General features: G+C 39.2%; 1 protein-coding gene across 3 annotated transcripts; it reads right to left on the reverse strand.

The window, feature by feature from the left end:
- Positions 1 to 270: 270 nt before the first annotated feature.
- Positions 271 to 22,510, reverse strand: LOC103464617 (ras-related protein Rap-1A). 3 transcript variants are annotated; one of them, XM_081606993.1, is made up of 9 exons: positions 22,356 to 22,467; positions 13,839 to 13,990; positions 13,224 to 13,312; positions 12,526 to 12,594; positions 12,248 to 12,304; positions 11,236 to 11,376; positions 7,607 to 7,750; positions 6,252 to 6,376; positions 271 to 1,182 (listed from the first exon to the last, which is right to left on the reverse strand). In XM_081606993.1, the coding sequence occupies exons 3-8, from the start codon at positions 13,278 to 13,280 to the stop codon at positions 6,287 to 6,289; spliced, it is 558 nt and encodes a 185-aa protein (XP_081463119.1). In that variant the 5' UTR covers positions 13,281 to 13,312; positions 13,839 to 13,990; positions 22,356 to 22,467; the 3' UTR covers positions 271 to 1,182; positions 6,252 to 6,286. The 3 variants fall into 3 exon arrangements, with proteins under 3 accessions (XP_081463119.1, XP_081463117.1, XP_081463118.1); XM_081606991.1 differs by lacking the exon at positions 13,839 to 13,990 and having other exon boundaries at positions 22,356 to 22,510; XM_081606992.1 differs by lacking the exons at positions 13,839 to 13,990; positions 22,356 to 22,467 and adding an exon at positions 22,141 to 22,315.
- Between the last annotated feature and the right edge of the window lie 70 nt (positions 22,511 to 22,580).

Raw genomic sequence — 22,580 nt, forward strand, 5'->3', positions numbered from 1 at the left:
ATTCTGCCAATTACTTAATTTCAGTTTCCTGTGTTCAATCAATACAGTAATTTACTAAAACCTATAAAGAACCCTCATATTTCACCCATCTCTTCTGGCCAACTTCAGACACACTTAATCCCACTTCTCTTAAATAAATCAAATGGTCTTGGAATAAAAGTTTAATTCACAAAAATACATTGACCAGTATAATGAAAATGTACTAAAATGTATTTTAATAATCCATAAAAGCTGGAACATTGTCGACAGAAAAACACAGAAGCATTAGAGTTGGTTTAGTATAATATATTTCAGCTTCAAGAGACATAGAAATCAATTCTTATTTTTCCCCATATTTCTTCTATAAAAGACCCATTTTTCTGGCGCATTATTATGCAAAAAAAATGGCATCAGAATATATTATGGGAGCTATGAAATCCCAGTGACCGAGTATAAAATTAAGTCACATCAGAGAGAGATATTTGCAGAAGAGAAGTCCATGAACAACAGGGCGAACAAAGAAAAAAAATTATATTAAAAAATAATAATACATATTATGGACCTTGATCTAGTATCACCAACATGACAGGCATGGAGAATAGGTGTATGGCTATAAAAAAATTCTCACTTTTCCACTTGATTTCACTTGAACATCTACACGTAATAACTGATGCATTTTTTTCATGCTTGTTTCTGAAGAATATTTATAATCATACAACTAAAGAGATCATCTTCCATGTCTTTCAAATACAATATTGATATTGAAAATAAGATGAAAAATACGGAATCCAAGTACTAACTTTGACTTTCTTCTCAACAACTGTCATTTTCAGAAATGAAAATAAGGGGCTCATGGACACTTTGCTTTTTTTTTCCCCATTAACTTTCAGAGGTTCTGCTGCGTTTTTACATCATCATCAGTTTGTGGCGCTGTTTGATGCAGAAGTGGAGGCTGTCCGTTCAGGGTTCACACTGAGACACAAAGGGACGTCCTCACAGTCAAGAGACAAGAGTCTTCTTTCTTCTCTCCCCCTCTCTAACTGTCTTTTTCTTTACTCTGTTGTAGGTCATCCTTGGCTTTGATAGGAGCAGTTCAGTCAACTGATTCACCGTTTATGGCTGATGGAGGGAGGGGGTCTGGGGCGGGGCTGTTGGAATGCTGGCACGTTCCAATCAGGGCAACAGTTCTTCATTACAGCATTTCTGCAAGACAGCATCAGTCATGAATGACAACAAAAACTCCAACCTGCTGGTGCCCTCTGATGGCCTTTAAATGACATTACATCTACAAGCACAATCATCTATTTAGTAGCAGTGTTGGACATTATGTACATTTTGATACAAGATGAGAATTTTCTCTTCAATTTCAATGATCAAGTCTGAATTTTAGCACTATTTTTCAGAAAAAATATTTTCTAAACCCAAAAAGTTGCTACGATAAAGAAATTAGTTATTTGGACCCAAACATGATATTTGCTCCTTATTTCTGACTGCAGCATCCCATCTAGCCAGAGGTGATCTATGTAACTTTTACAAAATATCTTTTTATTGCATATTTCTCAAAACTGTCACCATGTCATGTAATAGGAGACGTAATCGAGCACCTCCGTCTCCCATATCCGCCCTTTTTTCTCTGCTACAGCTAGTTCCTCAACAGCTAGTTTTCTGGTGGGGAGCCTGTTATAAATGCTCAGCATAGTCACCAATAATGACAGATGAGCAGTTTTCCTGCAACAATAAGTTGTTTCTCTGCCATTAGCATATTTAGCAGCACATACAGAAATATGATTGACAGCACTAGGACCTTCCTCCAGGCTGTGATTGGTTGTTTATGACCAGGAGCAGTGCATTTCTTCAGATGACAAACTGCAAATGCACTACTTTGTAATGCGATAGGAAGCAAGTAGAAACAGTTTTTAAACTTTTGACCAGCTGCTGAGGTTTAAAACTAGAGGTGACACCAGTTAATATTTAGATGCTGGACTAGAACTTTTACTGGGAGACATTGCTGTTCTGACATTCATTTTCTTACAATATAAAAAAAAAATTGTCTCAAAATTATCTACACCTTTGAAGTGCGTCTCTGGTGGGGTAGTTTATTTAAACATCTCAGTGTGTAAAAAAACAACAAAAGACTAGATAGTAAATGCAAGCTTTAACTCAAGCTTTTTTTACTCAAAACCACAAAACAGGCACCACAGTGTTTTTTTTAAAAAAAAAAAAAGGGCAAATAACTCTTAGATATTAAAATTAACCTAAAGAAAAATCGTTTCCTCTCAGAAAGATTAAGGGTATGTCCAGATTTGCAAGATATGCAGTTTTAGCGAAGCAAAAGTCCAACTAGCACCACTGAAAGAAGTAAATCAATTTACCACGGAGTTTCTCAGTGAATGCGACTCACGGTTCAGAGCAAATAAAGTCAGCAGGGCCACAAAAGTGAAAAGTTTCATTAACTCTGCTTTTTTTCTGCGGCTGCCACTGTAACCTCTCTATCGATCGCACTGCATTGTGAAGAGTGGAACGGCGAACCTAAAATCCCATTAGTGCTGGTTCACTGGGCTGGCCAGCATGCGAGCCGCGCCGGATGGGGGTGCAGACATCGCCTGGGGGGGAAACCGGCTGAGGCCCCATTCTCAAACACTGTGGACTTCCAACTGACCAAAACAGATGGATGCAGACGAGGAACTCAGTGGGTGGTGCCATGTCCCCGATGTCTGGGGTGACTACAACGATGGCTGTCCGTTTAAAAAAAAAAAAAAAAAACATCCAGTTTTATCAGAGATGCTAAAGATTTACTCCCACATTCTGAAAGCTAACGGTAGCTGGAGAAAGCAGATGTAAAAACAGTCAGCTGAGGTTTGTTGGTCTGCCAACATTGAGGTTTTCCTCTGACAACACTGAGCTAACTGTGTAAACAGATTATAAAACTCTCTAAGGGGGTTCACATGCAGAACAGTGAAAAAAAGTCCTGTGTTCTTGGAAGCACAAAACAAAACTTGTAATATCTAACACAAACCCATCACACTGAAACTAAATTACACTTTTTCACAGCTTCTATTTGGATGTTTTCACAATAATCAAATTAAATCCTTTACCACTATTTTTAATTCTCAAATTTGACATTGCTTTTATCTGAACCACAGCTTTAATCACAGATACAATGCACCAACAAGTTACAGCGGTTTATTGTGTGATTCACAGAGATTTTCTTATGTGTTTCAGAATTAGCGAGAAATGATTTTTGGCTATAAATATTTTGTTGAATAAACATTCACAAAAAAATGTGTCACTCTGTAAATATATTACATAAGGAGAAAGTTGGAACTGGATATTTCTGCTCTGCTAAAACCAGATTTGTTGTTTTCTCCCACTCTAATGATATTGTATATCTGTCTGGTGTCATTTTGATAGACATGCAGCTGTAATTTAATAATGTTTAAGTGGTAGTCCACCATAACAGGTAAAGAAGATGGGGTTTGGGGTGGGCAGCACAGGTATGTTTAGCTTAAAAACAGAAAACTCTAGACACTCCAGAACTTTCTCTGGCATCTTAATAAGATGAGTTTAAACCAAAAACGTTCCGGTGCCATTTAGACAGGTAACAAAAGCTTTTTTTCCGACAAACATCTGTGACAAGTTAAGATGCAGTTTAACAGCTGTTTTACTCCCTGAACTTGTTACTCTCATTAAAGTGAACACTTTGGTGCCAAGAGAGCAAAAGTCTCAAAGGGCCTCAGTATAAACTACAAACATAAATTAAGAAGCATCAAAACAAAAACAATTGTTACTTTCAACTTCACAAACTAAGCCTAACTAACTCATTCAAAAATCGCCTAAAATGGCATGTTCGTTCACGTTAACGCCTCCATATGTGTTCCTTAAATCTGACACCGTTATGCTACAAGACTACAATTTAAAGAAGAAATGTTTAAGCCATGAATAAAGATTTAAATGAAACAACATTCAACCTAATTTGTTCTAAGAATGTTGAACCCATCATGCTTCACTACCACCAGTATTTGCAACCACTGAGGCCCCAACTCTGTTACATCCAAATGAAGCTGGTCCACATCAAACCACACAAGATTCCTTCAAAAGATTAAAGCTAACAGCTCTGGCTGAAGAAAACCTTCTACACTGGAGTGGAAACATTCCTACTGCGACTTCCAAAATAGCAACTAATGAGTTTTATTGAGAACTTCTTGGTTAAATGTAAAAGTAAACATGGGAAACATGTTTTTTTTTATGTTTTCCCATACAACCTAGAACTAAAAAAATCGAAACCATTTCTTAAAAATTACAAAACACGCATTTAAATCATGCTCAAAATATCCAAGACAAAATAAGTAGGTTAGATTTTATGATGTATTGACTCCAATTTAGGTCTAAACTAAAAAATTTCTGGATTTTAAAAGGCAAAACAAGCAGATATTTCATTGGCATTATTAGTAATGCAAAGATTGACCATTTACTGATTGAAGACCTTTATTTACAAGTTATCAGATACAGAAGAAAATCCTTTTTATGCAAGTATACTTTAATAAACCTGTTTCAGATCACTTACAGATCTGACTTACAGATCTGAAACAGAAGCCTTAAAATATGCAGAACAGCTTCTGTTTTTTTGTATGTGGAAAAAAAGTTTCATTATAAAAACAACAAAAGCAATAAACGAAAGTAAGCAGACTGATTAATTCACACTGCTTGATTTCTTACTTCCACATTTAACCATATGCGGCCAGACAGAAAAAGAAAAATCTGCCAGTCAATCTGGTTCATATTTTCTGGGAAATGACATGATGACTGATCAGGATTTCCTTTAACATGACCGGCTGCTGCAGTCTGCTGAGGTTTGCATTTTAAAATAAGCAAACTTACTCTGACTCAATGTTCCAACAGAAAAGAAAAATGCTAATTAAAGCGTTTTTTTTTTTTACACATTTCAAAAAGGAATGACCCAAGGTTTGAAAATATTTACTGAGAAACTGCAGCGTGAGAAATGCAAACGTTTAAAGGCAAACGCGTCAGAGAATGAATCACTGAGGATTGGCCGTTTTGTTGTCAGAAAAAACTCTTCTGTTCAGAGGACAACTATTATTAAACCACATTTTATCACAAAACAAGTTCATAAATATGAGAAGGCTGCTTAAAAAACAAATCACCAAGGAGTCAAGAACAGGTGCTGTTGACAACTCATCTGTTCATTTGCATCTCTTGATTTTGTTTTTTAGAAAACAAAATCAACAGATTTTGTTGATTTTGTTTTAAGCTTAATCTTAATTAATCTTAAAATTTAACTTAAGCAAAATTAATCTTAATTTTGCTTAAGCCACATTAAGCAAATTAAGCTTAATGTGGCTTAATTTGCCACATTAAGCCTTTGTTGTACTCCCTGCTACCAACAGGAGGCGATGCCTCTATGACAGTGGTTCTTAACCTTTTTTGAGGTACCGAACCCCCCAGTTTCATATGCGCATTCACCAAACCCTTCTCATTCCTACCCCCCTCCCCCGCCGACACACAGAAGACTTTGCGATAATCTGATTTAGTAAAGTAATTATTTGCTGTGTTACCACCCCCACGCCACTAGAGGCAGTAGCAACCCCGAAAAGATGCGACTAAGGAGCAGATTTTGACTATAGAATTTGGTAAAAACGGTGAGTTTTGCTGAAGTAATTAAAGACACAAGCTCAAATCCATGCTGAGAGTGGAACTCCTTCAATCAGTGCTCCTCCGCAGCACTGATTAGTTAAGCAATGTAACGTGATCCTCTGCAGCAAGTGATGGCAAAGCGGGGCGCGTCATCACGACTTTACACAAGTGTGTCTATCTCCGCGGCAGAGGCTCCGCCGAAACCCTGAGACCGACTCACCGAACCCCTGGGGTTCGATCGAACCCAGGTTAAAAAACACTGCTCTATGATCTCTATTAAATTTGTGACCAAACATCGAGAAGGACCGGTTGCCGTTTACACAACTCATCTGTGCAATTCAAATAAATTTAAATTGAGTTAGTTGCAGCACAGAAACCTCAAAGACAGAATGATGAATGATTAACTAGAACCGATGCAATCAGCTTCATCATGTGATAGCAGAGGATGCTCTGAACCATGGAACTATATTTAACCTCATATTTCACTATGAATCACAACATCGTTGAGATTTTAAGTGAAAAAAAGGCATCTTCTGATTGTGTGTTTACATACGCACACACACACACACACACACACACACACACACACACACACACACACACACACACACCACACTCACCTGGCTCAGAGCTGCTGCAGGGGCCGAGGGGGGCTTTAAAGCAGGACACAGTTGGATTTCTTTTTTGCCTTCTTCTTTTCCACTGGTGTTTTCCTATTTATCTGTCTGACCAGGTCATAGAAGATCTGAAAAAATAAAAATAAAAAATACAAATAAAAATAAGCTTGGTTCGACCGGTAAACATCTCCATCAGTCAGAGCAGCCCTGGGAAACCGCTGTACGTTTAAGGCATGGCATGACGCTTCATTATTAAAACATAAAATGAAATAATTATTGAAGCTTTGTTAAGATCAGAAACATTGAGTCAGATTTTAAAATCATGGGTGCTTGTGACGACAAAATAAAACCATGAGCATCTTTCTGATGTTGGGCAGAAAAACCTATACAATGTGCATATTCTACAGACCTCACCACAACTACAGCAATAAAGGAATTGTTGTGCTAATGCTGCCACACTGTTGTCTGAACAGAACAGAAAGTCCACAGCTATCCGTCAGCCCACACAGCAGCTGTCCAAACTGATTCCTTCACAAACAGCTCTCTAACTGCTGTAGTCAAGGTACGCTTTGAGACAAGCAAAGCAAAGATTTGATTGCAAGGTCTTGATCTGTGTTTTAATATTTACAACAATGACTGATATTATCCCTAAATCCATCACAGACAACCCTTACAGGAGCATCACTATAAAGTCAATGTTTTGTGAATCAGCTTCAAACCATACAAGGTTGTCACCACTTTTTTTGCAGTACACTTTTCCTTCCACTCAACTTTCTACCGGTATTTTTAACCCAACTGCCAGCTGCTTTATTAATGACCTTTTGCAGCTTGCTGTCCTTGTGGGGGGAGCCGATAACTGTCTGCTCAACAACTGACAAGTCAGCAGACTGACCACATTGGCCATGACATGACCTTGCTTTCTAATCGCTTGAAGTATACAAGCTGTAATACAACGAATGTCACTTTTTTAATTTAATCACCAACAGATTTTGGTATAAATAAAGTAACCTAACTAAAACAAAAAGGCAAATTGTTGATATTCTGATTTATTGAGGTACACTTGTTATAGTTCCTCATAACAAAAATAGAAAATACAAGCAAATACCTTTTTTAGCCAAGATTAATTTACATCACAAACGTTTGAGTGCATGTATGATGACTAAACATAGAACTTAGTCTGAAATCAAAGACCTTTCAAATTGAAATTGGTTTATTTCTAGAGAACAGCTACAGCAATAAAATCTGCAAGCATTGACAATAGTTTTTGCAAATCCTTAAGCAATAACTACAACATTTTGGAAAATGTGTGCCACTAGGAAATGTTTGCAGTGCTCTGTTCTTTGTTTTTGTGTACTCACATCAAGGACGTTGATCTTTGACTTAGCAGAGGACTCTAAAAAGGCACAGTTGTTCCACTGTCTGGCCAGGTTCTGGCCCTGTTCCTTCCCCACAACGCGTTCGTCTTCCAAGTCGCACTTGTTCCCTACAAGAATCATTGGCACCTAGGAGAGAGACGAGGATGCCCATTAAATTGTGTTAGAGATTTTACATTACCTTATTCTTAACATTTAATTCTGTCTGGAGAGCAGCTCGTTATTCTCCATTCCAAGTCTGTCCTTCAACAACCCAGTTTGAGATTTATTGACAATATGTATGCATTTTTAATAATCTTTTGATCTGAAAATAAGACCCAAGGTTCTTGTTCTGCAAGGACAATTGAATAATATAAATTCACTTGCATCATAGCTTTATTTATAAATGCATCTTGGGGGAAGAAAAGGTTCAATACAGGATCCAAAACGGAAAGAAAGTGCTTTACAAGACTCGAAGCCCATTAGAACACAACTTGATAAGGTCGATATGAAGGCCGACCACAAATATATCTGTAACGCTTTGCTAGTGTTAGTTCTAATTCAGTGGGAAGCAATCTAAAGCCTTTTGACACTACTGAAAAAAGAACAAAAGCAGCAGAAAGTTATTATTATTATTATTTGAAATTAATGGTTTTCTTTTATCACTGCTGAACAAAACTACACAAATTAGTGGCTGTATGAGAGGCCAGCTTAGCAACGGGAGGGCAGGGGAGGGGAGCAATGCATAAAGCTGGAGAAGACTGCTGTTTTTGGCATGTTCCTTGCTCTTATTAAAATAAACTGTAGAAATTGTATTATGGAAAGTTTTTGGAAGCCTCTAATATGGATGTTGACAAATATATTTATATAAAAAGAACTATGACAGAAGTATAAATTTTACATTTTCACAACTTTTCCTCTGATTTAGAAACAAAAAAAGAGGAAGCCAATAAGCCATTAGTGAAAGCAAAAAAAACCCAGCTACTTCATAAAGTTCCCAAACTTTTTTAGGCTACTACCGTAATAGCTTTTAGTTTTGTTTCTTTGAGGATTTCTCAACCTAAAAATGCAAACCAAGAAATTCAGCTGAATGTGGAATCTCCCAGATGTGCAGCCTTTCTTCCTTTTTGCATATAAATGCGCTACCGAGAACTAAAAAAAAAGATTTGAGAGGAAGCACAAATATTACAGGCAGATATTGGGAACAGTGCGGGAGTCGGGATGTGTCTCATCCTGCCTGATGTTTCCTGACTGGCTATCTAGGGAGAACGCAGGCCCGGAGGAAGCCGAGGCAGCCCCGCCCAGCAGGGATAACATCGCTTTCCTTCCTGAATGTTTTCGAACACTTCAGCTGTATTCCATGCTCCAGCTGCTCTCTGGAATTATGGGACAGTGTAGGAATATTTCGTCTGATTTTTTCCTACATTAAGCTTTGATTAAAGCACCAATGGTACCATTGTGTGAGCAGAAAAGCGTTAATTAAGAGAAGACATCAGCTTCTGTTACACAGTTCACAGGATATTTCTGTTTGTGCTCCAGCTTCGCAAACAATCAGCAGCACATGAGGCGCCAATAAAATCAGCTGAGGAAATCTATTTCTGGTTGATACATAGAAAAAATTAATCAGCCTGGGAAATCCTGCCATGACTACCTTCTTCTGGTGTAGAAATAGCACACAGAAATGTTTGGAGGAGATTTATAAAAAAAAAAAAAAAACAGGTTAGCATCTTAACATACAGTTGAGACGTTTTCCTAATTTTTACAGCAAGATGCATCACCTGACAACATAAAATTAGGCAATGAATTTATATACTCCTCCTTTCTAACTATTCTGAGCAGGCGACAGGAAGCCTAGATGTTTAGATTAACCATGCAGAGGTTGCTGCTTGATGTTTGATATCCAAACAAGCCCTCACGCCGGACTGCTGAGCGACATTTCCCCAGGGGTCCTGAGAGAACCAGAGGTATGCCCTCCCAAGCGGGGTTAAAATGGAACTTCATGGAAGGGATGGAGGTTTGCAGAAAAGGGGAAAGAAAATGTTTAGCATCAGCAGAACAGAAGCCCACATTAGACTAATTGAAGAATTCACAAAACCCACAGAAAATCTGTTCAGATGCCATCAACATGCTACAGACAGGTCCTGTCTAACAGAGAACGGCATGCTAAACACTGGGCTGCAATGAGTCACAAGCATTGAGTTAGCAGTCACACAAGCAGAGCTGGAGATGACCTGGAGAAGTCATAAGACCTCTCTTACATAACAGCTGTGAAAGGAAGTAGAAAGAAGCCAGCTTTTATCACGCTGGCGACCGCTCACTTCATTTTTCACTTCTGTTGAATTAGCTCTGCTACGGAGGAGGAATGCGACCTCGCTTTGTTCAAGGCACGTTTGCAAAAAGCTCCTACTTGAGCTTGGCAATAAACGTATGTGTACATTTTTGCCATCTTTGAAGTAAATGGTGCGTGGCGGAGCTGAAAATAAGAACAGCTGCTGCAGCAACCACATACTTTGCCTTCACTCTGCAACAGAGTAGAAGCTTTGTGCAAATGAGAAAAATCCTGACTTTTGGGGGGTGATTACAAGAAAATATGCTGAACATTTCCTTTGGTCATGCATTCCTGACTGGTGATAAACAGATGTCACAGCTATCATAGGTAAATGCTTAAATCCCCTTTGATATGAGTGGCCAAAACACTTAGATAAGTCTGAAACTGGAGGAGTTTATATTACTAGAAATAAGATGTAGAACTGCTTTCCTGCAAATTGAGGAGTCACCAATCCTGCAATCCATCTGTTAGCCCGAGGCTAGCCTTCTTTCCAAAACCACAAACTACTAATGAAGCACCACAGCCTCACAATCCTGTGTGATTCTGATGAGATGGGGCTTTCTCTGCAGATCATCTCAAACAGTTCAATCACCCAGAGTGCCAAACCACAGTATGACCACAGGAAAAAGGGGGAGTGGGAATACCAAGTAATAAGCTAAAGGGAGAATGTAGAAAATTAAAATTAAATGTGAAACACAAAGAACACTGGCAGAGATGTACAGGAGAAAGGAGCAACAAAAGGTGCAAAGCTTGGGCTATAGATGGCTCAAGGGAGAGATGGATAGAGAGAAGGGGGAGAGAGCAAGAAAGAGGGTTATGGTAACATTCGTTCCCTCCAGAGATTGCCAAAAAAGGGCATCTTAGATCCTGCTGACGCATTATCTGCTCCACCAGAAAGGGGACGGAGGGCTTACTCACTGCAACCGCCTCGAAATTTGCCAGATACTGAGAGATGGAAATGTTCTGCTGACAAATAAAAAATTTGAAAAATAATGATATGACACATCTTTGTTTTGTTTTTTTTCTCCTCTCGGTTACACACCCAAGCTATGGGGCAGGCTTAAAAGCAAATGAGCACACACTATGTGGCAACATGAGGAGGAAGAATCGCTATGGGAGACAGAAATAAACTTTTTCAGGACTTTTCCTTTAGTGACCATCAGCATTTTTGCTCTTTGTTAAACACTGTCCAACTCATCCAACTATAAATAGAACCGTCTGTGCAGTCGACCCTGGGGACCTCGGACACTTGAGATGTAATATTAGAGAAAGTGGGAGAGTTCATGTAAGTTTGCGATAAACTCACATCCTCTGTGTCCTTTACTCGTAGAATTTGTTCTCTCAGGTCTTGGAGGTCATTGAAGGTAGACTGTGCTGTGATGGAGTATACCAGAGCGAAGCCTTGGCCGTTTTTCATGTACAAGTCCCTCATTGCTGTGAACTGTTCCTGTATGAGGAAAAGGGAAAAAAAGCAAAGGAAGAAAGGCCATGAGCTCAAAAACACAGAATTTATCAGGAGTCACTCGAAATACAGTTCACATGTGTTAACATTTTCCTGACAAGACCAAAGTCAGATTTGAATGACCTGCTCTGGATCTTTACACAAAATGTAATTCTCTGCCAGTTCCATTTTAAGCGCATTTAAAAACAGAAAAAACTAAACTAAATAACATTTCTTAATTGAACAGATGTGCCTAGTTTAAGAGTTTTGTAATAAATGAAATCTCTGGTTTATGGACTGTTAGTCAGATTACAGAATATGCAATTTTAAAGTTCTTAGTTTTCAATGGTCAAAAGAATTTGTAACAACTTTTCTGCTATTCCACATTAACCACTGCCATTTTTTTTATATCTAACTTTTCACATACAATAACATTTCAGTCAAGATTAAGCATCAAGAGTAAAATGTAAGAACTCCCAAACCAGAGGAGATCTAAAAGAGAACAATTTCTTGGTTCTTGTTGAGTAAATACAGGCTTCAAAATAGAAACTACGCAGCTAGATGTTCGTCTTCAGAAGAATCTGGTGTCTGTACACACCATCCTTAAGATTTATTTGACTATTAGAAGTTGACGGTTGTTTGCCTAAACAGTCCAACAACCATTTGTATTCTAGACCTTCATTAAAATATCTCGCATAATTTTCTCTGGTCTAGCATTTTTTTTTTTTTTTTACGTATACACAGTCTAGTAAAACCTTCCTTTCAAATTAAAGTTCCCTACAAATTTATCTTCCCAATAACTTTCAGTGACATGTTCAATAAATTGATTCAGTACTTAAAGCAGAGATGGTTGTTGATTGGAAGGAAGTCAACTTACTGTGCCGGCTGTGTCGAGAATTTCAAGCATACATTGCTGCCCGTCTACCTCCACTTGCTGTGGTAACAGAAAACATAGCAACAGTGTAAGCTTCATTTGGGGTCACTTGGTGCATTCACTGTTTAAACATGCATACAGTTCATCAACTCAAAGGGGGCTGAAAACATGCATGCACTAAACGCCAGCAAAGAAACAGAGGAGGCATCACATCATGGTGATGTGAACCTGCAGAACAGCTGCAAACAATCAGCCCAACTGAAGCTCCTCAGGAGACTCACCTTTCTGTACGAGTCTTCTATTGTAGGGTCATATTTTTCCACAAAGATTCCCTGTACAAACTGAACTGTCTGTAAGAGATGACACATAAAAACAAAGTCAAATCAGTGCGCAAGGTTATCACAACTCCATAGGACAGCTGGAAGGAGCTCCTGAATGTGGGGGTTGTTCGAATAGTGATATTTTCAGAGAAACTATCAAATTAGAGGTGTGTTAGCTTTACCAACATGTATATATAAAGACTAAACCTGGTCCCTTGAGGAAGGTTGACATCCTCGGGTTGACCAGGTTCACCTGTTAGCGTCCTAATCCAGGCAGTTCAGAGGATTAACCCGACTGACACCTGGTTAAAACTAGCTAAGCAGGGCACAAGCCATTTTACAGACACGGATGTTCTCAAAGAAACGCCTTAGTGGCGGTAAAATGTGTTCAGTTAACTTTATGTAGATCCAAATAAATTTTAAGACTAGCTGTTTTATTTGACACTTGACAAGAATACACTTAAATGTATGCAAATAAAGTCAGAAAGCAAGAAAGAAAAGCTAAATGTAATTTTCCTTCTAGCCATACAGGATCTCCACTACACTCTTAAAAGTGAGTCAAAATATCTTGCTGTTTTATTAGCAAGTCTTAAAGGAAGCACCCTGCAGGGGAGTTAGAGGCTGCGTAGACAGGAAGGAGACCAGGAGGACACACTTACCAAAGCGGACTTGCCCACACCTCCAGAGCCTAAAACCACTAGCTTGTATTCACGCATGGCGGGATTGCTTCACTGGTGAGCCCAACAGTCTGCAGTTGAGAAGCAAAAATGGGACACACAAAAAAGAAGAAAATGTTAAATCTGGAGAGAACTAAACAAAGGAAGAAGGTTTATACAGACACAACATAAAAAATCTGTTCTGTGAGTTTTTCTATTCCCGAGAGCAGAGATTGTAGTCATTCCTGGAAGTTATGGACAAAAAGAAACAAAACAATGGAGGGAACACCCAAAAGTGGAGCTGCATCGGGGTGGAGGAGGTGAAGACTATGTGATCCTTCCCTAACACAAACCAGCTGTGGTGAATATGAGTTAAAGGGGGTGGGGGGTAGGGTTCCTTGGAGGAGATGACACACAGATCAGGCAGATATTTCTCCAAATGACACAATCATCTGGCGCTCACATACCGAAACACACCCTGCTGTCAGAAATGTTAGTCGTCTACACATTTCTGGGGTGACAGGATAATATGGCGTCTGTCTCCCGTGTGCATTGAAAGAAACCAGCTGAGGGAAGTGGAATCTAAGATTGGAGGAAATTGTGAAATCACCAAAATACCCCTTTAAGGGACGGACTGGCTTGATGTCACTGGCTCACAGCAGAGTGAGAAATAGCCAACTAGGTCAGCACAAGTCTGGTTACAGAGAGGTTGAGCTCTAGTTCAGCAACTGGGCGAAGCCGGGATTTCTGATTCCTCATCTCTGCTGTGGCTGTAGATAAAAAAAGAAACAATATAGTAGTATATAGTATAGTTCCAACACATAATATTTTACAAAATTCTAAAATATTATGAATTATTACAAAAATCTAAAAATGTTGGGGATACACTATACTGCGTTGTGAAAAAGTATTTGCTCCTTTAGAGATTATTTCTTATTGCTTTTTTGTCACATTTCAAGTAAGGCAGTTTTTAATAAATCAGACAAACATGAGTAAAACTAGAAAATGCAGTATTCAAAACTGTTTTTACTTATTTCATATTGAAACAGCTATCCTAAGCAGTCTTTGTGATAAGTGACAACGAGCCTTCACAATGCTGTGGAAGAGTTTTAGAGCACTGTTTGAGAAGATGTTTTAATTTGGCCGAACAGCAGGGTTTTCAAGCAAGAACGGTCTGTTTAATGGTCAGACTTAAGTCTAGCCTTTGACTAGGTCAATCCAAAACCTATATTCTGGGTTTTTTGAGCCATTAAGATGCGGATTTGCTGACATGACATTCTCATTCTTCTGTAAGGGAGTGAATGAATGGTATGAACCATTAAGGCAAGTCGCCCAGGTCCTGGACCAGCAGGGCAGCCCCATCCATCACACTACCATCATGTTTGACTATAGGTGTAGTATTTTATTTAACGACTGTGTTAACTTTAAACAGGACTTAACATGACACAAACCTGACTTTGTTTCATCTATTCTTGAATGTATGTAGATCAAAATTAAAGAGATAAGTTCTGGCTTGATGTCACTGGCTCCTAGCAGAGTGAGCATGTAATTTTTCATATGTCGTCACTGGTTTGGACAAATTTTTCCTTTTTTCTTTATCAAATTATCAGTTGCAGACTGCACTTGGTGATATTCCCTTTCACAACACTAGGCATTTTCAGTGTTTTATTGTACAAATTTAGACCATCTTTGTTCAAAATGCATAATTATTGGGGACAGATTTGAATTGGAATATACAATGGATTATATGATTAACAGTTTATAGTTTTTGTTTACTGCTAAAAAGACATGTTTTTGCTATTTTTTATACAAATCATTGAGATTAAAAATCCCAGGACCAGTTTAAAACCCTGATCCAATAGGGCCTTGAGACCAAAAAAAGCTTGTTTATATGAATGTGCATTTATCTCTGGTCAATAAGTCAGACAAGCGTCAATGCTGTCGCTAACAGACAAAAGTCGTCATCCAAATATAAACTAATATAAACTGCCCTTCATTTCAAACGAATTATTTAAGATCATAAGAAAAAAACACATTTCCCATTCTAATATTTCTTCTTTCAGTTGCCTGAACTTTAAAAACAATGAACTCAAATTCCATATCTTCCAAAACTTTAAGACTCCACAAGAATCTAGCCATTTAAAACAATGTATTAGCTGAATATTCAGTAAGATACCAAGAAAAAACTCTCTCGTTACAGATAAAAAGGACAGTACTTAAAACGCAAAACTGTTATCTCATGTGGAGACAAACCTCAGTTCTTAAAGCAAACCCAGTCAGGTCATCTGCATTAAAACCTGTTATGAAAATCAGAAAGTAGCTTGTGTTAAAAATCCAGTTTCAAAAACAGCCACATTTCCACAGTTTATAATCAACGCCTTTTTGCATCAAAAGCTAATCACAACCCATTCTGGAGCAAAGATCATCCCCTCCTACACCGTTTCTACTGCAGCAAACTCCATCTAAATTCCCAGCGGGGGGTAAAAACGACTAAGGACCTCCATCTTCAATCACAAGCAGTGACCATGTGGGATATGAAGCTGTAACTGTGAATAATTCATACTCTCTAATCCTCAACGCATAAAGAGAAGTTCTCCTCGAACGACTAGGTTGGAGCGGCTGGACGGAGAAACAGAGCAGACGCACACACTGCTGCTCTTTGATGTAAACTCTCCCGCTCAGAGTCAAGTGTGTGCACAGCGTCACATTTACAAATGTCATAAAGGCAATGTCACTCTGAGATTTAGGCTATGATTCACTTGTCAGTTATCTGCATGTCACGGTTCTTGTTTTAAGGCTGCAGACTGACCCTTGTTAAGACAGATGATGTCAAGGGTCTCCTTGGTGACGGATTATAATGCGACAACGTCAGAGGCTGTCACGGAGGATGCCTGCTCCCGACAGGAGTGCACCTAAACTCCACATGTTATTTTATTTAAATATCCTTGACATTGAAACTAAAGAGAAGTCTAATGTTTGCATGGACTTGATTTGCAAACTGTGAATGTGCTTAAATGGAAACAACTATTTGGCCTGAGCGATCGGTCGTACGTGGTGCTCGACACCACAGGACTATATTTCTGAGATGTGAGAATCTATTTAAAAGGAGACTGTATTTCCTACTAATTCAGGCTGCGAGACTTTAGCAGGTAGAAGTAATTTCGCTACACCGCCTTTCATTTCTGGATGCGAAAAGCAGCTTCATCAAATCATTTGGTTGATTTGGTGAAAAAAAAATTTCCCAAGTGCCGACTGAAGTAGATAACAGGATGTCTTAAATTATAGCAAAGCTGTTCTGCTTTATTCTTTGGAGTTTTTAACCCCTCTCTGCTATGCAGCATGCAAGATCTGGAAATGCTTGCATGCTTTAGGAATCTCAGAGTTGAGGTAGGCATCTACATTCTTTTGGGACGACACAAGGAGACTACTGTTTCCAATTAGCAGAGCTAACTATGCTAATTTTAAATGAAACGGTTTAAAATCCACCATCCTTAAAAGGTTGCATCTTAAGTAGGGGGCAGGTTAATAATCTGGCACACAAGCACACCCATTCAGTTTGAAATAAAATATTACTACTGAGATCATTTGTGTGTGGGGGCGAAAGGCAAGTTTATTCGTAAAACCCTTTTTTAACATCTGCTCCATCATACACAGGATGCAACACACGTAGAACCAACAGATGCACCAATCATCATGCCAGAGAGCACCATCATGACATTTTGCCTGACGAGGTAAAATGCAGATAAAATCTTAATTTCCTGTTCTATAAATTAATCAAAATAAGGAGTTATTTTTCCATTTTTTGTCTATGAATACATTATTCAAGAGCATACATAATCTTTGATGAAATGACAAATTCAGCAAAATCACACAAATGTTTAGGTGATGAAATTTTTTTTTTCAATTTCTGATTAAAAATAAGCCAAAAATCAGACCTCAGATAAAACCTCAAATCAGTATTGACCATAAAAAGGTTATAAAAAGACTGATTGGTACTTTGTCCAATTGCAATATAAATATTTAACAACCTCATGACAGCAAGGATAAAAATAAATATTTTGAATGCTGTTAATTGTATTAAAAGATAAACAAAATGGGCTAAAAATATATATTGGTAAGTCAGAGCTTCACAAAAACTGAAATCTGACCACCAACTCCTGATTAATGCATGTTCTTCTAATGTAGAGAGGTAATTTGACTCCATTTTATTTCAGTCTTGGGATTACTTTTGGTCTTGACTCAAACTGAAATGATTCCCAATGTAAAAATGTCGCTCAATATTTGTTTTAGATAACGGCAAGTAACCTTGGGTCAAGCAGATTAATCTCTATGAACTTAAGTCTCACAGTCTGCAGTTGTTCTTTACTCTGGATCTTTACTCTTTACTCAAGAGCTCCCTGTTAAAAGTTAAGTCAATATTTTTGAAAGAACTGATATTGATGTAACCATTCCATCCATCCATCCATCCATTTTCTTGCACCCTTTTTCCCTCAGTGGGGTCGGGAGGGGAGCTGGTGCCCATCTCCAGCCAGACATTTCAGACGAGAGGCAGGGTACAACCTGGACAGGCTGCCAGTCTGTCGCAGGGCAACACAGAGACACACAAGACACACAACCATGCACACACACACTCACACCTAGGGGCAATTTGGAGAGGCCAATTAACCTGACAGTCATGTTTTTGGACTGTGGGAGGAAACCGGAGTACCCGGAGAAAACCCACCATGCACAGGGAGAACATGCAAACTCCATGCAGAAAGACCCCAGGCCGGGAATCGAACCCAGAACCTTCTTGCTGCAAGGCAACAGCTCTACCAACTGCGCCACTGTGCAGCCTGTAACCATTCCTTATACATCATTTTATGCTTACTCCAGCAAAAAATACAACAACAACAAAAAAAAAAGAAAAATTGTAACCCAGGTGTCAGATTCAAAAGCCACTTCTTGTTACTGCTGTCTCTGTGCCTTTGTGTTAAGACAGTTAAGAGAGAAACCAAGGATACATCTCGACTTTTGATATGAACATGATTATGCAGCTTAGGAACTGAAATTAATCTGAGAGGAAAAGATCATGAAGTAGGAAACACGTTCAAGTAGCAGAGTGATGCGATATACCTTAATTAACTCAACTTCATATTCATCTAGCCTTTCTCTAGAGCCCACCTAAGTTAAGTCTGTCCTTCAACACAGAGAAACAAAGCCAGTGGAGAGCTCTTCTTCTGAAGCTTCATCTGCATAAAAACATTCATACCAGGAAAACCGTCACACAAAACACTCAACTCTTTCATCTGCCTGCTGAGACAGTCTCACCACACACAAACACACACGGAGCCATTTAAGGACAACAGCCTTTCAAACCAAATCTCTCTCTTCAGTAACCTCAATGACACACTGTCATCTCCAACAAAACAAACACAGTTCCTCCGCTCTAGTAGTAACCCCAGCAAATAAGGAGCGAGGGAAAGCCGCGTGTCATAGAAAATGCTCCCCACCGAGACGCCACTGCATCAACTCACCCGGCTGGAGCTAAAGGTATGTGTCCATCTAGGGTTTGAAACTGGATTAGGTGGCGCTGGTAGCAGGAGTCTCGACAACATTCAGGAGGAGACTCCGCGGCTTAACTCTTAACATTCAGGAACAGCTATTTCCGGGTGCGCTGAGGCCCATCAGACCGTAAGGAAGCTGTCAGTGCGACTGACTCAGCAGGATGGGATGAGTGGCAGCTGTCCTCTGCATCTCCTCCACAGAGCTGATGGTGGAAATGCAGGCATCCGCTGCAGACAACGCCTGTGTGAAAATGCTAACCTGGTAACCCACATGCCACAACAAGTGGCATAGCCGATGAGAAAAAAATTATTTTCAGGGTTGACTTATTAGCTGCAGCTGTAGAAAAGAGCGTAGTTACTTGCTACTACCACAAAGACCACAATTCACATCGCTGGTTCAAACAGAGCTAAAAACACTAAATTAATTGGATTAAACAGAACAAAAATGATCAATTACTGAATTATTATTAAGCTGACAGAACACCAACATATTAATTTTCAGCAATCTAAGAATTTAGTGTTGTTTCAAACATCACTTTAAAAGATTAGTCTTTTTTTCCCATGGATCTACTCTGATCAACAATTTATTCTCAGTTTTTTGCACTATAATGCTTGGAAGAAATATGGGAATTGGTGAAAATAACAATGAGAAGAAGAATGAAATCTCTGCATCTCTACAAGTGCTCAAAGTACAACCCACCATCCTTTTTCAACAATATAGGGCTGCACAATATAGATTGAGGAAATATCATTAGTACAATGCGAGTGTGTGCAATATTTATATCACAAAAGACAGTGAAGTGAAAAAAACCTGTTGCCCAATATTCAAGTATTGTGAACTTGCATTTTGCATGACAAAGTAATATTTAGTCAGTTGGATGAAGTACCACAGCAACAGATGCCGACACCGGACACAAACGACATTTCCCTAAATGCTAAAGGTCGCAGAATGATGGGAGCACAGGAGAAAGAGAGGAAGGGTGAAAATAGGAATATCTCACCTCATGTCGTCGCAATATTTACCAATACAATCACCACAGCAATATTTTCTAACACTATTCAGCTCTATTGCATATAGGTCTATACATTATACTAGTTAGCCCATAACTAACTGAGCCTTTTAATTGGAAATAAAGCAAATTAACTCTACTCTGTGTCTAATTTACTCTAATTACTTGCATTGTTCTTTCTTATAAAAATCCCCAGGAAGGAGAGAATTTACAAGCCAATAAAATACACCATTAACACCAGAGGTAAAGCAGCTCTGAAAGAAGAAATGCTGTGCTTTCATAATAGCGGCAAATTCAGGTTGATTATCTTTGTACGTAGGACATCCAAATTCAGGAAACGCAAGCGTCTGACTAACAATGTGTTTCTGATCTCCCCCTAAAATTGAAGGACTAAATTACTCATTCTGCACATGTATTGCAATATTGTGATAAAGCAGCTTGTGCTTTTCCTTCAGATCCACTATGTAAAAATGACTCAGAGCAAAACAGCACCTAGTCACCAGAGAACTTTGCTGTGGCTTGATTATGACAAAGGCCTGTAACTGTCAACTGAATGCATCTCAGTGTCTGGGGCACTGACCTGTAACCACATCCTCTTTCCAAAGCACAAGAAGTTTCATGCTGAAAGGATGGGAAAGGAGTAGCTATCAGCTAAAATAACTCCCAGTCACTGTTCCTGTGCAAGACCAAGATGGCAGGTTCAAGAAGGGAAATAGATGATATATACTTTAGTGTAAAAGATATGAGATACAGAATGTAGGGAAACATCATTTTTTGAATCAGAAAGTTTACACTTTCTCTCACAAAAGTTTTACACCCAAGTCATCTTGGATCTTGTTTCAACTCCTACCCAACAGGCTGCTTCTCAGAGAGATCTGCTTTACAGGCTAATATGTGATACAGCTGACATGCCTGTGTGCTTACAATTTCACAGTAACGTGCACACCTTTCCTGTTTCACATTACTGTCGCCGCTGCTAAGACAGCCTAGCAACAGGCTGACACAAACCGTGGAGTCGGACAAGAGAAAGCCGCTGCAGCGCTCGAGTTATCTCACTGTGACTCTACCTAATTTGCTTACGGCTGTGGCATATGCTTATCACTCCAGGTCATGCTAAATCCCTGCAATCTGTGGCTCTGACAACACCACAGAGCGGCAGCCAACACAACGACAACACATGATTAGTAGAGGTGGACCAACTGATCACTAGAGCCAACTTACAGTGCTGCTCTCATGCCAGGTTCGTCTTGAAAAAGAGACTGCAGATCCCATCTGGTTCCTTTCTATTAGGTTATTATCATTAGGAAGATTTGTGTCTCTTTTTAAAACAATAATTAGTCACCACCTCACTTGAGCACAGTGAACAAATTGAAAGCCAGGCACATCTGTGGACAGCTAAATGTTGTTTTGCCTGCTGGGGGGCTTTGATCTACCAAAAAGGAAGTTAACCCTAATATTATGAAAAAACATCTAAATAAACCTGTGAAACAGTAAGACCACAAATCTCAACTGTAATGACCTTTCATGAAATAAGACAGAAAATGTTACTTTTAAAAAGTGTAAAAGTCTTATTATTTCTGGGTGTCCACAGCATCCAATTTGCTGATTCTGCAGATCAGATCCGCCTTATGGAATTAAATCAAAGAATAATTTCACCACTTACAGATTAGATTCATCTGAAAAGCTGCTTAAGTTTGCTTTTCTACATCAAAGAAAAACTACATTTCTAGCATTTAATTTTGAGTGTCCAAATTGGTATATTTGCTTTATAACTTCATTATATTTTGTGAAATCGACGTGATGCAGGTACCATTGTGAAAGTATTTTTTCTGCCTTTATACCAGTGATGCTAGTCAATTAGATGTTGGCTGACACCAAACAAATATGCTTTGTAAATCCCTCGGCGACATTGGCAGACGAAAAAACACCAATCGGTCGATTTTTGTAACCATAAAATTAATCAAATTCTGTTTAACTCGTAAGCCTGCTTACAGCTAAATCCTACCCAACACTAAAATCTTCAATCTAGGTAATTAAGGACAACATCTGTTTACGGGCAATCTAGATTGAGGCAAGCAATCAGCCTAAGTCCCGTTATGAAGCTTGTTAGCGAAATGCCGCTAACTAGCCAGCTTAACTGGCTGCTGCTCACACCGTTAGCTGCGGCTCGTTAGCAGCCGAGCTAACCAGCCGACACATTCCTTTCCTCTGAGTGTTACCAAAACACAGCCAAGCCTGTCAGAAATGTCCGGCGCCCGAGCTCGTTTAATAATTCAAACGTCAACCAAACATAGCAGGTTGTTAGTCAAACCGAAATGCTCTACATTTCCCCAGAAAATGACATAAACCGATAGCTAACGTTACCTGCCCTTCCGCTTGGCCTTGACTAAAATGGGGAGTGCTCACTCCGGTTTTTACTTGAAGACAATTCTTCTCTCTTAGCCCCCGACAAAACGAAACACGCGCAGCGCACTTCGCTTTATCGCGTCCGCTCCTGCAAGCGTCCTCGCCGCGCTCTCCGTCGCGACTTATTTGACCGCTTATTTGATCACGTAGTAAAGTTTGGCAGCCCAACTCACCGTCTCTGGCTCGCTGTCTCTCGCCGCTCCGCAAGTGTCAGTTCGTGAGTTCTCCTCCAGCGGCGGCGGCGGCGTCTGAGAGCTCAGGCAGCGGACGTCACCCGGACCGTTTCTCGTTTTTCTTAAAAGGGCATGACACATGCGCCGACACGAATACACAATAACTCAGTCATTTTTAGCACCATGTGAAAACATTAAAGGTGCGTGACCTTTAGCGTGTACAGA

This window comes from Poecilia reticulata, chromosome 5, assembly GCF_904066995.2.
Source record: "Poecilia reticulata chromosome 5, P_reticulata-male-v2, whole genome shotgun sequence".
NCBI lineage: Eukaryota > Metazoa > Chordata > Actinopteri > Cyprinodontiformes > Poeciliidae > Poecilia > Poecilia reticulata.

Excerpts from the sequence above, each read along its gene's own strand:
- LOC103464617 (XM_081606991.1), bottom strand. The coding sequence starts at position 13,280 with ATGCGTGAATACAAGCTAGTGGTTTTAGGCTCTGGAGGTGTGGGCAAG. Across the intron at positions 11,377-12,247 it reads TTCTCGACACAGCCGGCACA|GAACAGTTCACAGCAATGAG; the intron begins GTAAGTTGACTT and ends TTCCTCATACAG. Across the intron at positions 6,377-7,606 it reads CAAAGATCAACGTCCTTGAT|ATCTTCTATGACCTGGTCAG; the intron begins GTGAGTACACAA and ends TTATTTTTTCAG.